General features: G+C 44.0%; 1 protein-coding gene across 1 annotated transcript in view; it reads right to left on the bottom strand.

Moving 5' to 3' along the window:
* The window catches only part of LOC140402429 (calpain-2 catalytic subunit-like), a 276,110-nt gene extending 255,131 nt beyond the window's left edge, over nucleotides 1–20,979 (bottom strand). Inside the window, exons 1-2 of the mRNA XM_072490200.1 lie at nucleotides 20,646–20,979; nucleotides 17,500–17,569 (exon numbers count right to left, since the gene is read on the bottom strand). Of these exons, the coding sequence (XP_072346301.1) occupies nucleotides 17,500–17,569; nucleotides 20,646–20,942 (367 nt within the window). The 5' untranslated portion in view covers nucleotides 20,943–20,979. The remainder of the gene's footprint in view (nucleotides 1–17,499; nucleotides 17,570–20,645) is intronic.
* Between the last annotated feature and the right edge of the window lie 252 nt (nucleotides 20,980–21,231).

The following is a 21,231-nucleotide window of genomic DNA, read 5'->3' as shown; positions in this document are numbered from 1 at the left end:
ATTTTTTCGGTTGTATAATCTTCACAAGCTATAAGTCCTGGCCTTTGCCTCCCTGGTGGACGGAGACAAATCTTACTAGGGTGGAGGGACTCGGAGCCCCCAAAGTCGGGGGTGTGGGTTAGCGACATGGTGGGCATTTCCCCGACTCGAAAAAAATTAAATTCGCCTTGAGGGGTTTGTTGCAGGGGTTTGCTCGGAGATGGCAGCCGTTCATCGACTTCTTCGAGAAAGGTTAAGCTGTCAGCACGGGGGGGGGGGGGGGGGGGGGGGGAGGCGGGGGAAGGGGAGACATGGGAGAGAAGAGTAAGGATAGGAGGACCAACAGAGGGGTGGTTGGGGAAGGTAACATTGTTTGTGTCAGCCATATTTTTTTTGTTTTTATTGAAAGTTGAAAGTATCCCTTACAGGATGAGCACTGTATTCAGATCCATATTATTGTTAAGTTTTAGGAATGGACAAGTGAAAAATGAAATCATCGTTGAAGTTGATGGTTTATTTTTTTTCCTTGGGGGAGGTGTCATGGGAGAAAGGTCTTATCACATGGCTTCAGTGGTGTCATTTTGAGGGTGGAGCTGAACTGTGGCTGTGTGAGGTTTTTGGTTTTGCATTCATTTTGATATGAAAAGAAGTGTTTTGGCCTGTCTCTCTCTATTTTCATTTTAAATAGTTGTTCCAGAAAAAAACACATTGATTATAACTACCTGCTTTGGTAACTTAAAAAATATTGTTTGGTTTCCGGAAGGGTTTAAACCTGCTGGTGAGACAGGGTCCAAATCACAGGGAAAGCCAGTCTTATTCAAGTGAGAATGTAGAGTGCAGCGGTTAGCACTGCTGCCTCACGGCGCCGAGATCCCAGGTTCGATCCCGGCTCTGGGTCACTGTCCGTGTGTAGTTTGCACATTCTCCCTGTGTTTGCGTGGGTTTCATCCCCACAATCCAAAGATGTGCAGGGTGGGTGGATTGGCCACACTAAATTGCCCTTAATTGGAAAAAAATAATTGGGTACTCTTTAAAAAAAAAGAAAAAAAAGAAAAAGGGTTTTTGGTTCATGGGATTTTGTTTTTGAATTGGAACAGTTAAGGGAGGATTCATTACATGTTATACACAGATGACTGTCAGCTGTGGGGTGTCTTTATGTCTGTAATTGATAAAGATTCTTGGTGTTCATTTATATTTTTTTGTTCACTAAGTTCTTAGAATAAAGCTTGCTTTGGTTAAAGTGTCTAGGAAGGAAGACTGTTGAATCACACCTCAAGTGAAGGTTCCTGTGCTCACCCTAACCAAATTCAACAAAAAGCTAGGGGACAGGTGAACTCCATAATAAACTCTGGAGTTTTGAAACGCTGGCCCATAACAGTTGACTGACCTATCCCTTACAGGACAAGCATTGTATTCGGATCCATACTCCACCCTGCCCAAATGTTTTTCTAGCACATTTTGTTATCTTTCCACACAGCTGATTTATTTTATCGGTTGCTTAATCTGCACAAGCTATAAAAATAAATTTCGAAACCTGATGGTATGTGCTCTTTCAGAAGGTCAGTGCAGTCTCAATGGGCCATATTGTCTCCTTCTGCCCTGCAGGGATGCCATGATAATAAATACTGGCCTCGCGAAAAAAAGGCTTTTAGATTTGGCAAAACATTGCAGTTAACCTCAGCAGACAAAATAGGAAAAGAGGTAATTGCGGCAGTAGCTGGGCATTTAAAATTGCCTGAGACGGGGCAGCATGGTGGGTAGCAGCCTCACGGCGCCAATGTCCCATGTTTGATTCTGGCTCTGGGTCACTGTCCGTGTGGAGTTTGCACATTCTCCCCGTGTTTGCGTGGTTTTCGCCCCCACAACCCAAAAGGTGTGCAGGATAGGTGGATTGGCCACGCTAACTTGCCCCTTAATTGAAAAAATGAATTAGGTACTCTGAATTTAAAAAAGAAAAAAAAGAATTGCCTGAGACACAGTCAGAATCATTGGAAATGGCAAGAATTCAATTACAAATCAAGCAGCTTGAACATGAAGAAGAATGAAAGCAGCTTGAATTCGAAATAAGGGAAAAAGAAACAATAGCCCTAGCAGAACAAAAAGCGGGAGAAAGGGAGGAACAGATCAGTAAAAAGAAAAGGAGAGAGCGGAAAGGGAAAAAGAATGACAACATTTAAAAGTTGCATAGCATGAGATGAAACAGCTATCGGACAAGAAAGCAAAAGTTTGCAGTTTTGCCAGTGGAGGTGAAGTTTTAGTATTGTTACCAGTGGTAGGCGAACGTTGAAAAGCAAGGTTTTGTGGACCTTATCAGAGAGACAAGAAATTGTGTGAGGTGAATTATTTGGTAAGAACGCCGGGTAGAAGGAAAACTCACCGCGTGTGTCATGTGAATTTGATTTACAGGTATTTTGAAACGGAAGAAAAGCAAAAGGAGGAGGTTTTAATGATTCAAACTCAAAATGAAGAAACAGATCCAGATGTCTCTGAATTTGACATTCCTCAAATTAAATTGGATAACGAGGATGTTCTTAAAAATTTGGATAAAAACGAACTGACCTGAAAGAGTTATTAATATCACATGGGCAAGTTTGTGGAAATGAGTTGGGAAGTACTAAAATGGGAAGTACTAACATGATGTAGATAGATGTAGGCAATGGCGTCAAAATTAAACAATATCCATAAAGACTTAACCCTCTAAAATTGTCAAAGGTTCAAAAAGAAATTGAAAGTATGCTTCAACATGGCATAATTGAAGTAGGTTGCAGCCAATGGAGCTCACCCACAGTAATGGTACCAAAACCAGACAGTACCCAATGATAGTGTGTGGACTATAGAAAGGTTAATGTAGTTACAAGAACGGATTCTTCTCCTATCACACGGCTGGAGGACTGCATTGAGAAGGTGGGACAATCAGCTTTTATCTCTAAACTGGATTTACTTAAAGGTTACTGGCAGGTACCTTTATCCGCAAGGATGAAGGAGATTTCAGCTTTTGTAATTCCAAATGGTATATACCAATTCAAAGTTATGCCATTTGACATGAAAAACACCCCAGCCACATTTCAACGGTTAACTAACAAAGTAATTTCAGGATTAGCCAATTGTGTAGTATACATAGACGATCTGGTGATTTTTAGTCAGACATGGAATGAACATTTGAAGCATCTGATGGAGTTATTCGATCAACGTCAGGAGGCGGGTTTGGTCATAAACATAGCCAAAAGTAAGTTTGGAAAAGCCCGAGTCACGTTCCTTGGCCATACAATTGGAAATGGACAAATAGTCCCACGGGATGTGAAAACAAAAGTTATTGGGGAGTTTCCAATACCCTCGACACAAAGGGAAATAATGCGATTTCTTGGCATGAGTGGATTTTACTGGAACTTTTGGCCGACTTTTAGCAGCGTGGTTCCTCCTCCGATGGCCTTGCTGAAGAATTCCGCAAATTTCAGTGGGTGGGTGGGGGGGGGGGGGGGGGAGGCGGGGGAAGGGGAGACATGGGAGAGACGAGTAAGGATAGGAGAACCAACGGAGGGGTGGTTGGGGAAGGTAACATTGTTTGTGTCAGCCATATTTTTTTTTGTTTTTATTGAAAGTTGAAAGTATCCCTTACAGGATGAGCACTGTATTCAGATCCATATTATTGTTAAGTTTTAGGAATGGACAAGTGAAAAATGAAATCATCGTTGAAGTTGATGGTTTATTTTCTTTCCTTGGGGGAGGTGTCATGGGAGAAAGGTCTTATCACATGGCTTCAGTTGTGTCATTTTGAGGGTGGAGCTGAACTGTGGCTGTGTGAGGTTTTTGGTTTTGCATTCATTTTGATATGAAAAGTGTTTTGGCCTGTCTCTCTCTATTTTCATTTTAAATAGTTGTTCCAGAAAAAATCACATTGATTATAACTACCTGCTTTGGTAACTTAAAAAATATTGTTTGGTTTCCGGAAGGGTTTAAACCTGCTGGTGAGATAGGGTCCAAATCACAGGGAAAGCCAGTCTTATTCAAGTGAGAATGTAGAGTGCAGCGGTTAGCACTGCTGCCTCACGGCGCCGAGATCCCAGGTTCGATCCCGGCTCTGGGTCACTGTCCGTGTGTAGTTTGCACATTCTCCCTTGTTTGCGTGGGTTTCATTCCCACAATCCAAAGATGTGCAGGGTGGGTGGATTGGCCACACTAAATTGCCCTTAATTGGAAAAAAATAATTGGGTACTCTTTAAAAAAAAAGAAAAAAAAGAAAAAGGGTGTTTGGTTCATGGGATTTTGTTTTTGAATTGGAACAGTTAAGGGAGGATTCATTACATGTTTTACACAGATGACTGTCAGCTGTGGGGTGTCTTTATGTCTGTAATTGATAAAGATTCTTGGTGTTCATTTATATTTTTTTGTTCACTAAGTTCTTAGAATAAAGCTTGCTTTGGTTAAAGTGTCTAGGAAGGAAGACTGTTGAATCACACCTCAAGTGAAGGTTCCTGTGCTCACCCTAACCAAATTCAACAAAAAGCTAGGGGACAGGTGAACTCCATAATACACTTTGGAGTTTTGAAACGCTGGCCCATAACAGTTGACTGACCTATCCCTTACAGGACAAGCATTGTATTCGGATCCATACTCCACCCTGCCAAATGTTTTTCTAGCACATTTTGTTATCTTTCCACACAGCTGATTTATTTTATCGGTTGCTTAATCTTCACAAGCTATAAAAATAAATTTCGAAACCTGATGGTATGTGCTCTTTCAGAAGGTCAGTGCAGTCTCAATGGGCCATATTGTCTCCTTCTGCCCTGCAGGGATGCCATGATAATAAATACTGGCCTCGCGAACAAAAGGCTTTTAGATTTGGCAAAACATTGAGTTAACCTCACCAGACAAAATAGGAAAAGAGGCAATTGCGGCAGTAGCTGGGCATTTAAAATTGCCTGAGACGGGGCAGCATGGTGGGTAGCACTGCAGCCTCACGGCGCCAATGTCCCATGTTTGATTCTGGCTCTGGGTCACTGTCCGTGTGGAGTTTGCACATTCTCCCCGTGTTTGCGTGGTTTTCGCCCCCACAACCCAAAAGGTGTGCAGGGTAGGTGGATTGGCCACGCTAACTTGCCCCTTAATTGAAAAAATGAATTAGGTACTCTGAATTTAAAAAAGAAAAAAAAGAATTGCCTGAGACACAGTCAGCATCATTGGAAATGGCAAGAATTCAATTACAAATCAAGCAGCTTGAACATGAAGAAGAATGAAAGCAGCTTGAATTCGAAATAAGGGAAAAAGAAACAATAGCCCGAGCAGAACAAAAAGCGGGAGAAAGGGAGGAACAGATCAGTAAAAAGAAAAGGAGAGAGCGGAAAGGGAAAAAGAATGACAACATTTAAAAGTTGCATAGCATGAGATGAAACAGCTATCGGACAAGAAAGCAAAAGTTTGCAGTTTTGCCAGTGGAGGTGAAGTTTTAGTATTGTTACCAGTGGTAGGCGAACGTTGAAAAGCAAGGTTTTGTGGACCTTATCAGAGAGACAAGAAATTGTGTGAGGTGAATTATTTGGTAAGAACGCCGGGTAGAAGGAAAACTCACCGCGTGTGTCATGTGAATTTGATTTACAGGTATTTTGAAACGGAAGAAAAGCAAAAGGAGGAGGTTTTAATGATTCGAACTCAAAATGAAGAAACAGATCCAGATGTCTCTGAATTTGACATTCCTCAAATTAAATTGGATAACGAGGATGTTCTTAAAAATTTGGATAAAAACGAACTGACCTGAAAGAGTTATTAATATCACATGGGCAAGTTTGTGGAAATGAGTTGGGAAGTACTAAAATGGGAAGTACTAACATGATGTAGATAGATGTAGGCAATGGCGTCAAAATTAAACAATATCCATAAAGACTTAACCCTCTAAAATTGTCAAAGGTTCAAAAAGAAATTGAAAGTATGCTTCAACATGGCATAATTGAAGTAGGTTGCAGCCAATGGAGCTCACCCACAGTAATGGTACCAAAACCAGACAGTACCCAATGATAGTGTGTGGACTATAGAAAGGTTAATGTAGTTACAAGAACGGATTCTTCTCCTATCACACGGCTGGAGGACTGCATTGAGAAGGTGGGACAATCAGCTTTTATCTCTAAACTGGATTTACTTAAAGGTTACTGGCAGGTACCTTTATCCGCAAGGATGAAGGAGATTTCAGCTTTTGTAATTCCAAATGGTATATACCAATTCAAAGTTATGCCATTTGACATGAAAAACACCCCAGCCACATTTCAACGGTTAACTAACAAAGTAATTTCAGGATTAGCCAATTGTGTAGTATACATAGACGATCTGGTGATTTTTAGTCAGACATGGAATGAACATTTGAAGCATCTGATGGAGTTATTCGATCAACGTCAGGAGGCGGGTTTGGTCATAAACATAGCCAAAAGTAAGTTTGGAAAAGCCCGAGTCACGTTCCTTGGCCATACAATTGGAAATGGACAAATAGTCCCACGGGATGTGAAAACAAAAGTTATTGGGGAGTTTCCAATACCCTCGACACAAAGGGAAATAATGCGATTTCTTGGCATGAGTGGATTTTACTGGAACTTTTGGCCGACTTTTAGCAGCGTGGTTCCTCCTCTGATGGCCTTGCTGAAGAATTCCGCAAATTTCAGTGGGTGGGTGGGGGGGGGGGGGGGGGAGGCGGGGGAAGGGGAGACATGGGAGAGACGAGTAAGGATAGGAGAACCAACGGAGGGGTGGTTGGGGAAGGTAACATTGTTTGTGTCAGCCATATTTTTTTTTGTTTTTATTGAAAGTTGAAAGTATCCCTTACAGGATGAGCACTGTATTCAGATCCATATTATTGTTAAGTTTTAGGAATGGACAAGTGAAAAATGAAATCATCGTTGAAGTTGATGGTTTATTTTTTTTCCTTGGGGGAGGTGTCATGGGAGAAAGGTCTTATCACATGGCTTCAGTGGTGTCATTTTGAGGGTGGAGCTGAACTGTGGCTGTGTGAGGTTTTTGGTTTTGCATTCATTTTGATATGAAAAGTGTCTTGGCCTGTCTCTCTCTATTTTCATTTTAAATAGTTGTTCCAGAAAAAAACACATTGATTATAACTACCTGCTTTGGTAACTTAAAAAATATTGTTTGGTTTCCGGAAGGGTTTAAACCTGCTGGTGAAATAGGGTCCAAATCACAGGGAAAGCCAGTCTTATTCAAGTGAGAATGTAGAGTGCAGCGGTTAGCACTGCTGCCTCACGGCGCCGAGATCCCAGGTTCGATCCCGGCTCTGGGTCACTGTCCGTGTGTAGTTTGCACATTCTCCCTTGTTTACGTGGGTTTCATCCCCACAATCCAAAGATGTGCAGGGTGGGTGGATTGGCCACACTAAATTGCCCTTAATTGGAAAAAAATAATTGGGTACTCTTTAAAAAAAAAGAAAAAAAAGAAAAAGGGTTTTTGGTTCATGGGATTTTGTTTTTGAATTGGAACAGTTAAGGGAGGATTCATTACATGTTATACACAGATGACTGTCAGCTGTGGGGTGTCTTTATGTCTGTAATTGATAAAGATTCTTGGTGTTCATTTGTATTTTTTTGTTCACTAAGTTCTTAGAATAAAGCTTGCTTTGGTTAAAGTGTCTAGGAAGGAAGACTGTTGAATCACACCTCAAGTGAAGGTTCCTGTGCTCACCCTAACCAAATTCAACAAAAAGCTAGGGGACAGGTGAACTCCATAATACACTTTGGAGTTTTGAAACGCTGGCCCATAACAGTTGACTGACCTATCCCTTACAGGACAAGCATTGTATTCGGATCCATACTCCACCCTGCCCAAATGTTTTTCTAGCACATTTTGTTATCTTTCCACACAGCTGATTTATTTTATCAGTTGCTTAATCTTCACAAGCTATAAAAATAAATTTCGAAACCTGATGGTATGTGCTCTTTCAGAAGGTCAGTGCAGTCTCAATGGGCCATATTGTCTCCTTCTGCCCTGCAGGGATGCCATGATAATAAATACTGGCCTCGCGAACAAAAGGCTTTTAGATTTGGCAAAACATTGAGTTAACCTCACCAGACAAAATAGGAAAAGAGGCAATTGCGGCAGTCGCTGGGCATTTAAAATTGCCTGAGACGGGGCAGCATGGTGGGTAGCACTGCAGCCTCACGGCGCCAATGTCCCATGTTTGATTCTGGCTCTGGGTCACTGTCCGTGTGGAGTTTGCACATTCTCCCCGTGTTTGCGTGGTTTTCGCCCCCACAACCCAAAAGGTGTGCAGGGTAGGTGGATTGGCCACGCTAACTTGCCCCTTAATTGAAAAAATGAATTAGGTACTCTGAATTTAAAAAAGAAAAAAAAGAATTGCCTGAGACACAGTCAGAATCATTGGAAATGGCAAGAATTCAATTACAAATCAAGCAGCTTGAACATGAAGAAGAATGAAAGCAGCTTGAATTCGAAATAAGGGAAAAAGAAACAATAGCCCTAGCAGAACAAAAAGCGGGAGAAAGGGAGGAACAGATCAGTAAAAAGAAAAGGAGAGAGCGGAAAGGGAAAAAGAATGACAACATTTAAAAGTTGCATAGCATGAGATGAAACAGCTATCGGACAAGAAAGCAAAAGTTTGCAGTTTTGCCAGTGGAGGTGAAGTTTTAGTATTGTTACCAGTGGTAGGCGAACGTTGAAAAGCAAGGTTTTGTGGACCTTATCAGAGAGACAAGAAATTGTGTGAGGTGAATTATTTGGTAAGAACGCCGGGTAGAAGGAAAACTCACCGCGTGTGTCATGTGAATTTGATTTACAGGTATTTTGAAACGGAAGAAAAGCAAAAGGAGGAGGTTTTAATGATTCGAACTCAAAATGAAGAAACAGATCCAGATGTCTCTGAATTTGACATTCCTCAAATTAAATTGGATAACGAGGATGTTCTTAAAAATTTGGATAAAAACAAACTGACCTGAAAGAGTTATTAATATCACATGGGCAAGTTTGTGGAAATGAGTTGGGAAGTACTAAAATGGGAAGTACTAACATGATGTAGATAGATGTAGGCAATGGCGTCAAAATTAAACAATATCCATAAAGACTTAACCCTCTAAAATTGTCAAAGGTTCAAAAAGAAATTGAAAGTATGCTTCAACATGGCATAATTGAAGTAGGTTGCAGCCAATGGAGCTCACCCACAGTAATGGTACCAAAACCAGACAGTACCCAATGATAGTGTGTGGACTATAGAAAGGTTAATGTAGTTACAAGAACGGATTCTTCTCCTATCACACGGCTGGAGGACTGCATTGAGAAGGTGGGACAATCAGCTTTTATCTCTAAACTGGATTTACTTAAAGGTTACTGGCAGGTACCTTTATCCGCAAGGATGAAGGAGATTTCAGCTTTTGTAATTCCAAATGGTATATACCAATTCAAAGTTATGCCATTTGACATGAAAAACACCCCAGCCACATTTCAACGGTTAACTAACAAAGTAATTTCAGGATTAGCCAATTGTGTAGTATACATAGACGATCTGGTGATTTTTAGTCAGACATGGAATGAACATTTGAAGCATCTGATGGAGTTATTCGATCAACGTCAGGAGGCGGGTTTGGTCATAAACATAGCCAAAAGTAAGTTTGGAAAAGCCCGAGTCACGTTCCTTGGCCATACAATTGGAAATGGACAAATAGTCCCACGGGATGTGAAAACAAAAGTTATTGGGGAGTTTCCAATACCCTCGACACAAAGGGAAATAATGCGATTTCTTGGCATGAGTGGATTTTACTGGAACTTTTGGCCGACTTTTAGCAGCGTGGTTCCTCCTCTGATGGCCTTGCTGAAGAATTCCGCAAATTTCAGTGGGTGGGTGGGGGGAGGCGGGGGAAGGGGAGACATGGGAGAGACGAGTAAGGATAGGAGAACCAACGGAGGGGTGGTTGGGGAAGGTAACATTGTTTGTGTCAGCCATATTTTTTTTTGTTTTTATTGAAAGTTGAAAGTATCCCTTACAGGATGAGCACTGTATTCAGATCCATATTATTGTTAAGTTTTAGGAATGGACAAGTGAAAAATGAAATCATCGTTGAAGTTGATGGTTTATTTTTTTTCCTTGGGGGAGGTGTCATGGGAGAAAGGTCTTATCACATGGCTTCAGTGGTGTCATTTTGAGGGTGGAGCTGAACTGTGGCTGTGTGAGGTTTTTGGTTTTGCATTCATTTTGATATGAAAAGTGTTTTGGCCTGTCTCTCTCTATTTTCATTTTAAATAGTTGTTCCAGAAAAAAACACATTGATTATAACTACCTGCTTTGGTAACTTAAACAATATTGTTTTGTTTCCGGAAGGGTTTAAACCTGCTGGTGAAATAGGGTCCAAATCACAGGGAAAGCCAGTCTTATTCAAGTGAGAATGTAGAGTGCAGCGGTTAGCACTGCTGCCTCACGGCGCCGAGATCCCAGGTTCGATCCCGGCTCTGGGTCACTGTCCGTGTGTAGTTTGCACATTCTCCCTTGTTTACGTGGGTTTCATCCCCACAATCCAAAGATGTGCAGGGTGGGTGGATTGGCCACACTAAATTGCCCTTAATTGGAAAAAAATAATTGGGTACTCTTTAAAAAAAAAAGAAAAAAAAGAAAAAGGGTTTTTGGTTCATGGGATTTTGTTTTTGAATTGGAACAGTTAAGGGAGGATTCATTACATGTTATACACAGATGACTGTCAGCTGTGGGGTGTCTTTATGTCTGTAATTGATAAAGATTCTTGGTGTTCATTTATATTTTTTTGTTCACTAAGTTCTTAGAATAAAGCTTGCTTTGGTTAAAGTGTCTAGGAAGGAAGACTGTTGAATCACACCTCAAGTGAAGGTTCCTGTGCTCACCCTAACCAAATTCAACAAAAAGCTAGGGGACAGGTGAACTCCATAATACACTTTGGAGTTTTGAAACGCTGGCCCATAACAGTTGACTGACCTATCCCTTACAGGACAAGCATTGTATTCGGATCCATACTCCACCCTGCCCAAATGTTTTTCTAGCACATTTTGTTATCTTTCCACACAGCTGATTTATTTTATCAGTTGCTTAATCTTCACAAGCTATAAAAATAAATTTCGAAACCTGATGGTATGTGCTCTTTCAGAAGGTCAGTGCAGTCTCAATGGGCCATATTGTCTCCTTCTGCCCTGCAGGGATGCCATGATAATAAATACTGGCCTCGCGAACAAAAGGCTTTTAGATTTGGCAAAACATTGAGTTAACCTCACCAGACAAAATAGGAAAAGAGGCAATTGCGGCAGTCGCTGGGCATTTAAAATTGCCTGAGACGGGGCAGCATGGTGGGTAGCACTGCAGCCTCACGGCGCCAATGTCCCATGTTTGATTCTGGCTCTGGGTCACTGTCCGTGTGGAGTTTGCACATTCTCCCCGTGTTTGCGTGGTTTTCGCCCCCACAACCCAAAAGGTGTGCAGGGTAGGTGGATTGGCCACGCTAACTTGCCCCTTAATTGAAAAAATGAATTAGGTACTCTGAATTTAAAAAAGAAAAAAAAGAATTGCCTGAGACACAGTCAGAATCATTGGAAATGGCAAGAATTCAATTACAAATCAAGCAGCTTGAACATGAAGAAGAATGAAAGCAGCTTGAATTCGAAATAAGGGAAAAAGAAACAATAGCCCTAGCAGAACAAAAAGCGGGAGAAAGGGAGGAACAGATCAGTAAAAAGAAAAGGAGAGAGAGGAAAGGGAAAAAGAATGACAACATTTAAAAGTTGCATAGCATGTGATGAAACAGGTAGCGGACAAGAAAGCAAAAGTTTGCAGTTTTGCCAGTGGAGGTGAAGTTTTAGTATTGTTACCAGTGGTAAGCGAACGTTGAAAAGCAAGGTTTTGTGGACCTTATCAGAGAGACAAGAAATTGAGTGAGGTGAATTATTTGGTAAGAACGCCGGGTAGAAGGAAAACTCACCGCGTGTGTCATGTGAATTTGATTTACAGGTATTTTGAAACGGAAGGAAAGCAAAAGGAGGAGGTTTTAATGATTCTAACTCAAAGTGAAGAAACAGATCCAGATGTCTCTGAATTTGACATTCCTCAAATTAAATTGGATAACGAGGATGTTCTTAAAAATTTGGATAAAATATTGACTTACCTTCCAGAGGAAAAATGAACTGACCTGAAAGAGTTATTAATATCACATGGGCAAGTTTGTGGAAATGAGTTGGGAAGTACTAAAATGGGAAGTACTAACATGATGTAGATAGATGTAGGCAATGGCGTCAAAATTAAACAATATCCATAGAGACTTAACCCTCTAAAATTGTCAAAGGTTCAAAAAGAAATTGAAAGTATGCTTCAACATGGCATAATTGAAGTAGGTTGCAGCCAATGGAGCTCACCCACAGTAATGGTACCAAAACCAGACAGTACCCAATGATAGTGTGTGGACTAAAGAAAGGTAAAGTAGTTACAAGAACGGATTCTTCTCCTATCACACGGCTGGAGGACTGCATTGAGAAGGTGGGACAATCAGCTTTTATCTCTAAACTGGATTTACTTAAAGTTTACTGGCAGGTACCTTTATCCGAAAGGATGAAGGAGATTTCAGCTTTTGTAATTCCAAATGGTATATACCAATTCAAAGTTATGCCATTTGACATGAAAAACACCCCAGCCACATTTCAACGGTTAACTAACAAAGTCATTTCAGGATTAGCCAATTGTGCGGTATACATAGATGATCTTGTGATTTTTAGTCAGACATGGAATGAACATTTGAAGCATCTGATGGAGTTATTCGATCAATGTCAGGAGGCGGGTTTGGTCGTAAACCTAGCCAAAAGTAAGTTTGGAAAAGCCCGAGTCATGTTCCTTGGCCATACAATTGGAAATGGACAAATAGTCCCACGGGATGTGAAAACAAAAGTTATTGGGGAGTTTCCAATACCCTCGACACAAAGGGAAATAATGCGATTTCTTGGCATGAGTGGATTTTACTGGAAATTTTGGCCGACTTTTAGCAGCGTGGTTCCTCCACTGATGGACTTGCTGAAGAAATGTAGCAAATTTCAGTGGATGGCAGAGTGTCAACAGGCATTTGATGGCCTGAAGACTGTGTTAACCACTGCTCCTGTATTGGCCACCCCAAATTACACAAAACCATTCAAGGTGGTTACCAATGTAAGTGTTGTGGGCGTAGGTGCTGTGCTCTTGCAAGAAGGCGACGAAGGAATAGTGCGGCCTATTGGATATTTCTCCAAGAAATTAAATAATCACCAGAGGAAGTATTCAACAATTGAAAAAGAGACTTTGAGCTGGGTGCTGGATTTGCAACATTTCTACATTTATGTTACCAGCAATTCGTCTGAAACAATTATATATATTACTCATAATCCATCGGCGTTTTTGGAGAAATTCAAGAATAAAAATGCAAGACTGTTTCAATGGAGTTTTTTCTTACAGCCCTTTAATTTAAAACTTATACATGTGGCAGGACGGGAAAACGTGATAGCCGATGCTTTGTCACGAATGTGATAAAGAGAAGCAGGTTCGATAGTGGAAAACAAAGAATTAAAATAGATTGTATTAATTTAAATGTTTGCCTGGTTTGATGTTTTACGATGTATGTATGTTTATTGTCAAGTGTTAGGAATGGGCAAGTGAAAAGGTGAAAATGAAACCATCGTTGAAGTTGATGGTTTATTTTTTATGGGGGGGGGGGAGGTGTCATGGGAGAAAGGTTTTTGTCTTATCACGTGGCTTCAGTGGTGTCATTTTGAGAGTGGAGCTGAACTGTGGCTCTGTGAGATTTTTGGTTTTGCTTTGACTTTGATATGAAAATGAATGTTTTGGCCTGTCTAAACACTTTAGCTACTTTGGTTTCCGGAAGGGTTTAAACGTGCTGGTGATACCAGGGTCCAAATCTCAGGGAAAGCCAGTCTTATTCAAATGAGACTGTAGCGTGCTGGGCCATGCCCTTAAAAAGCTTTTTGGGGGGGGGGGAAGCACGGTGGTGCCGCGATTAGCACTGCTGCCTCACAGCGCCAAGGTCCCAGGTTCAATCCCGGCTCTGGGTAATTGTCCAGTAAATTGCCCTTAATTGGGAAAAAAAATTGCGGGTGAGAGTGTCAGAATCTCAGGGAAAGCCAGTCTTAGTCTTATTCAAGTGAGAATGCAAAGTGCTGGGCCATGCCCTTGAAAAGGTTTTTTTGCTTTATGGGATTTTGTTTCTGAATTGGAACAGTTAAGGGGTATTCATTAAGTATTATACATAGATTACTGTAGCTGAGGGGTGTCTTTATGTTTGTAATTTATAAAAATTCTTGGTGTTTTTATATATATATATATAACTAAGTTCTTAGAATAAAGCTTGCTTTGATTAAAGTGTCTCGGAAGACTGTTGAATCACACCTCAAGTGAAGGCCCCTGTGCTCACCCTAGCCAAATTCAACAAAAGGTTATAGGACAGGTGAACTCCATAATACACTTTGGAGTTTTTAAACATTGGCCCATAACATTTGACTGACCTATCCCTGACAGGATGAGCATTGTATTCAGATCCATATTCCACCCTGTCCAAATGTTTCTCTAGCACATTTTGTTATCTTTCCACACAGCTGATTTATTTTTTCGGTTGTATAATCTTCACAAGCTATAAGTCCTGGCCTTTGCCTCCCTGGTGGATGGAGACGAATCTTACTAGGGTGGAGGGACTCGGAGCCCCCAAAGTCGGGGGTGTGGGTTAGCGACATGGTGGGCATTTCCCAGACTTGAAAAAAATTAAATTCGCCTTGAGGGGTTTGTTGCAGGGGTTTGCTCGGAGATGGCAGCCGTTCATCGACTTCTTCGAGAAAAGTTAAGCTGTCAGCACAGGGGGGGGGGGGGGGGAGGCGGGGGAAGGGGAGTCATGGGAGAGACGAGTAAGGATAGGAGAACCAACGGAGGGGTGGTTGGGGAAGGTAACATTGTTTGTGTCAGCTATTTTTTTTCGTTTTTATTGAAAGTTGAAAGTATCCCTTACAGGATGAGCACTGTATTCAGATCCATATTCCACCCTGGCCACATGTTTTTCGAGCAAATTTTGTTATCTTTCCACACAGCTGATTTATTTTTTTCAGTTGTATAATCTTCACAAGCTATAAAAATCTTTTTCTAAACCTGATGGCGGGTGCTCTTTCGGAGTGTTGGTGCAGACTCGATGGGCCAAATGGCCTCCTTCTGCGCTGTAGGGATGCCATGATAATAAATGCTGGCCTCGCTAAAAAAAAGGCTTTTAGATTTGGCAAAAAACATTCCAGTTAACATTGCCTGACAAAGTACGAAAAGAAGAGGTAATTGCGGCGTTAGCTGAGAATTCAAAATTGCCTGAGACACAGTCAGAATCATTGGAAATGGCAAGAATTCATTTACAGATCAAGCAGCTTGAACATGAAAAAGAATGAAAGCATCTTGAATTCGAGATGAGGCAGAAAGGAAGAATAGCCCCAGCAGAACAAAAAGCTACGCCAGCATCCCTTGAATCAATAAACAAATATATCTCTTAACTTGGAAGTGGTTCAATATTTAATAATAATGATCTTCATTGTCACAAGTAGGTTTCCATTGCAATGAAGTTACTGTGAAAAGCCCCCAGTTTCCACATTCCGGCGCCTGTTCGACTACCCAGAGGGAGAATTCAGAATGTCCAAATGATCTTACATCACGTCTTTCGGGACTAGTGGGAGGAAACCGGAGCACTTGGAGGAAACCCACGCAGACGTGGGGAGAACGTGCAGACTCCGTACAGACAGTGACCCAGCGGGTAAGCGAACCTGGGTCCCTGGCGCTGTGAAGCCACAGTGCTGCCCACCTGACCTTACACATGGATTGTCAGTCGCAATGTAACTCCGAAATATGTGACAGGTAATAAATAACGTATATTTTTTTAAACAATCCTTTTTGTACCACTTGTGGAAGTCAGGGAACCTTTCACAGTTTTTGTGTGGGTTGACTGACAAAATCTTAGCGCCTCAAATCTTTCGTTCCTCTGGGCGGGTGACCCAAAAGTGAAACTCCCTTCGCACTTTGATCCTGTACTTTGCTCCTCTCTCCTGTCCGCCTCCAACACTCCCTCTCACTCGTACTTGAGCCAAAAACAGAGCCGAAGGCTTAAGACCTTTGTCAAAGATCTTCCAGCTCACCAGTTTAAACCTCTGCTAGATTCTAAAAGGTTTAGACAAGAGGTGGAAGGGTGCGGCCAGTGAAGGAGGGAGCTCAAAAAACAACATAAGAAAATTACTTGGGAACGGCTGCACCTCCTCCTTTCCAAAATACTTTGGGAGGTGCCAGTGTTGGTTGCAAAGCAAATTGAGGTGCCCTGATGTGGTGAAAGGTGCTACAGAAATGCAGAACCACCTCCTTCCCGACACGCTGTCACTTGCAGTTGATTGGTCTGAGGATAAATGTGCATTTGGGTGAAAGTTGAACATGGTAAGCTCCAAATCAGTTTCCGCATTATGCATTTTTTCAAATTTAAATAGAGCTTAGCAGATACTCAAAAGGGTGAATTCCAACTCACAAATTTTTTACATGTTACTGAAACAAGAGATCGTCTACGTCCAGAATCCTGCATCGACAGCAATAATACCAAGAGAGCCAGACCAACTCTGACCCCAAGAGTGGACACAATTCTGGTGTGATCTAGTAAATTAACATAGATCATGCAGTGCAGGAGGAGGCCATTCGGACCACCGAGTCTGCACCGACCCACTTAAGCCCTTATTTCCACCCGATCCCCATACCCCAATAACCCTTCCTAACCTTTTTGGACATTAAGGGCAATTTAGCATGGCCAATCCACCTAACCTGCACGGCTTTGGACTGTGGGAGGAAACCGGAGCACCCGGAGGAAACCCACGCAGACACGAGGAGAACGTGCAGACTCCGCACAGACAGTGATCCATCAGGGAATCGAACCTGGGTCTCTGGCGCTGTGAAGTCACAGTGCTAGCCACGTGTGCTACCGTGTCCTAATGACATGGAGTGTACTCACGGAATCCCAGGTCAGGTACAGCACAGAGTTAGATACAGAGTAAAGCTCCCTGAACACTGTCCCTGTCACACACTCCCAGGACAGGTACAGCACAGGGTTAGATACAGAGTGAAGCTGCCTCAACACTATCCCCATCAAACACTTCCCGGACAGGTACAGCACGGAGTTAGATACAGAGCAAAGTTCCCTCTCCACTGTCCTCATCAAACACTCCCAGGACAGGTACAGTACAGGGTTAGATACAGAGTAAAGCTCCCTTTCGCTGTATCTTAATGCGCTTTGGGCTAAACAAATTGTGTCCCTTATTGGGTGCAGTTTGCCATTCTAAATTTTGTCTCAGTTAACTGTTACGTGGTGATGGGAAGCCAGGGGACAATTCATAGACTCAGTGCTCTATTTGCAACGTGCTGGTCCACTCCCAGGGCGACTGGCTATGTGAGGACAGTATTGAATGATAAGAGTCACAGAGAGACATGTTTCTGTAAAGTGGACATGGGGGCCGCCAGCAGCCTGTGTCACTTACCCAGATTTCCCTGACAGATATCTGTCATGCTGATCGAATCCACAAAGAACTGAGGGTTTGTAAAGAGTTCCTGCAAACGAAACAGAGAAGCTCACTTTAACATTGTACGTTTCAACCTTTCTATGTCAGGGGCTAACTGATGAGTACGACAGATTGCCAAAGGCTTTCTCAAAGAATGACACCATAATATCCCACATGGAACCAGCAGAGTGGGAAATGCTTGACTTCCCCTTTGTTTCTTGAATATGAGCTCCCCAGCTTGGGGCAGGTTGTCACAATGAGCCAGTGTATAAGGTCGGCCAATAAGGCACCGCCAAAGGGGAACCCGAATGGGATCTATCAGGCTGGGACTGTATATATCGTTGCATAAATAAAACTCTGTTCTTAGTTTACTCGATACAGACTCTTTGTGTCCTTATTAAAGACATATTCTCGTGTGTCCAGAAAATGTGCGTCCATTCTGGAGACCAGGCACACCCCAAGTACCGAAATATCCCCAGGATGCTCTCTGGCACATCCTGGATAACCTCTGTAAATACTGGCACACTCCCCGGGGACCCCCCTGTAAATACAGACACACTCCCCGGGAACCCCCCTGTAAATACAGACACACACTCCGCGGGACACTCTGTAAATACTGACACAGTCCCCGGGGACCCCACCTGTAAATACAACCACACCCCCCGGGGACCCCCTGTAAATACTGACACACTCCACAGGACACTCCCTGTATAAAGTGACACACTCCCCTGGGAACCCCTGTAAATACTGAAACACTCCCCGGATACTGCCTGTAAATACAGACACACTCCCCGGGGAGCCCACTGTAAATACTGACACACTCCCCGGGGACCTCCTATGAAGAATGACACATTTCCCGGGGAATCCCCTGTAAATACTGACACATTCCCCGGGGATCCCCTTTAAATTCTGGCACATACCACTCCCCGGGGACCCCCTGTCAATACTAACACTCCCCGGGGACCCCCTGTAAATACTGACACACTCCCCGGGGACACTCTGCAAATACTGACACACTCCCCGGGGACCCCCTGTAAATACTGACACACTCCACGGGGTCCCCCCCTGTAAATACTGACACACTCCCCGGGGAGCCCTCTGTAAATACAGACCCACACCCCGGGGACCCCCTGAAAATACTGACACACTCCGTGGGGACCCTGTTTAAATACTGGCACACTCCAACTCCCTGGGGTCCCCCTGTAAATACTGACACACTCCCCGGGACCCCCTGTAAATACTGACACACTCCCCAGGGACCCCTCTGTAAATACTGACACACTCCCCGAGGAATCCCTGTAAATATCGACACAGCCCCCGGGGACACCCTGTAAATATTGACTCTCCCCAGGGACCCCCTGTAAGTACTGACACACTCCCCGAGGACCCCCTGAAAATACTGGCACACTCCCCGGCGACCCCCCTGGAAATACTGACACACTCCCCGGAGACCCCCTAAAAATAGTGACACACGCCCCGGGGAACCTCTGTAAATACTGACACACTCCCCGGACACCCCCTGTAAATAGTGACACACTCCCCGAGGACCCCCTGTAAATATTGATACACTCCCCGAGGACACCCTGTAAATACTGACACACTCCCCGGGGACCCCCTCTAAATACTGACACACTCCCCGGAGACCCCCTGTAAATACTGACACACGCCCCGGGGAACCTCTGTAAATACTGACACACTCCCTGGACACCCCCTGTAAATACTGACACACTCCCCGAGGACCCTCTGTAAATACTGACACACTCCCCGGAGACCCCCTCTAAATACTGCCACACGCCCCGCGGATCCTCTGTAAATACTGACACACTCCCCGGACACCCCCTGTAAATACTGACACACTCACCGAGGACCCCCTGTAAATACTGACACACTCCCCGGGGACCCCCTGTAAATACTGACACACTCCCCGGGGACCCCCTGTAAATACTGGCACAATCCCCAGGGAACCCCTGTAAATACTGACACGCTCCCCAGGAACCCCCTGAAAATACTGACACACTGCCCGAGGACTCCCTGTAAATACTGACACACTCCCCGGAGACCCCCTGTAAATACTGACACATTCCCCGAGGACCCCCTGTAAATACTGACACTCTCCCCGGGGACCCCCTGTAAATACTGACACACTCCACGAGGACCCCCCTGTAAATACTGACATACTCCCCAGGAACCCCCTGTAAATACTGAGACATTCCCCAGCAACCCCCTGAAAATACTGGCACACTCCCCGGCGACCCCCCTGGAAATACTGACACACTCCCCGAGGGCCCCCTGTAAATACTGACACACTCCCCGGGGACCCCCTGTAAATACTGACACACTCCCCGGGAACCCCCTCTAAATACTGACTCACACCCCGGTGACCCTCTTTAATTACTGACACACTGCCCGGGGACCCCCTGTAAATACTGACACATTCCCCGGGGACCCCCTGTAAATACTGACACACTCCACGGGGACCCCCTGTAAATACTGACACACTCCCCGGGGACCCCCTGTAAATACTGACACATTCCCCGGGGACCCCCTGTAAATACTGACACTCTCCCCGGGGATCCCATGTAAATACTGACACACTCCCCGAGGACCCCCTGTACATACTGACATTCTCCCCGGGAACCCCCTGTAAATACTGACACACTCCCCGAGGACCCCGTGTAAATACTGACACACTCCCCGGGGACCCCCCTGTAAATACTGACACTCTCCCCGGGAACCCCCTGTAAATACTGACTCACAACCCGGTGACCCTCTGTAAATACTGACACACTCCCCGGGAACCCCTATAAATACTGACACTCTCCCCGGGGACCCTCTGTAAATACTGACACACTCCCCAGGGACCCCCTGTAAATACTGACACACATTTGATGTTATAATAGATTCTGAATCAAACAGGGGAGGAACCAGTTGCCTGATCGCGCAGAGAGCAACTTTTCAATTGGAATAAGTTTCACAGTTCTGGTCCCGTCCAGATTTGACCCCTCTGATCCCAGATTTAACCCTTCTGATCCCAGATTTGACCCCTCTGATCCCAGCTTTGACCCCTCTGATCCCAGATTTAACCCCTCTGATCCCAGATTTGACCCCTCTGGTTCCAGACTTACACTTGCTCGGATCCACTCGATCCCTGGTTTATTTAGGGGTCCCAGAGCCTCCTCTCCAGCCGGGAATTTCCGATCCCGGAAAAGTTTCTGATCCCGGTATAACCGATTCCGGATTCTCTCATAATTCTGCTGCTGGAAATGCACCGGATTCTCCCGGCTCCCGGCTCCCCTCCCTGGGGGAGAGGGTTGGATGTTTCCCGGGGTATAGGGCTGGATGTTCCCCGGGGTAGAGGGCTCCCAGTCCCCCGGGGAAGACGGCTCCATGTCCTCCGAGAAGTTCGAGTCAGTGTTGCCCATGTTGCTGCTGCTAACTCCGCGTCTGATCGCTGTTCTCCCGGCTCTGCTTCATATAACCTGGCTCCAGCTCAGTAACACCTACCTGTCTGGTGCCACCCCTCTCACTCTCTTCCTCCCTCTCTCTCTCTCTTCGGTTTCTCTTCCCCTTTCCATTTCTCTTTCCCTCCCTCACTCCCTCCCTTCCCGTGTTCCTGAGTGACCTTCTATTCTGTCCCTTCCTCTATCTCACATTGACCCTCTCATTCCCACTTCCTCTCCCCTGGAATCCCTTCCCCTCTCATTCCTGCCC

The sequence above is a fragment of the Scyliorhinus torazame genome, chromosome 25, assembly GCF_047496885.1.
Source record: "Scyliorhinus torazame isolate Kashiwa2021f chromosome 25, sScyTor2.1, whole genome shotgun sequence".
Classification (NCBI taxonomy): Eukaryota; Metazoa; Chordata; class Chondrichthyes; order Carcharhiniformes; family Scyliorhinidae; genus Scyliorhinus; species Scyliorhinus torazame.
Note: the sequence above shows the minus strand (reverse complement) of the source record. Positions and strands in the feature narration are given on the sequence as shown.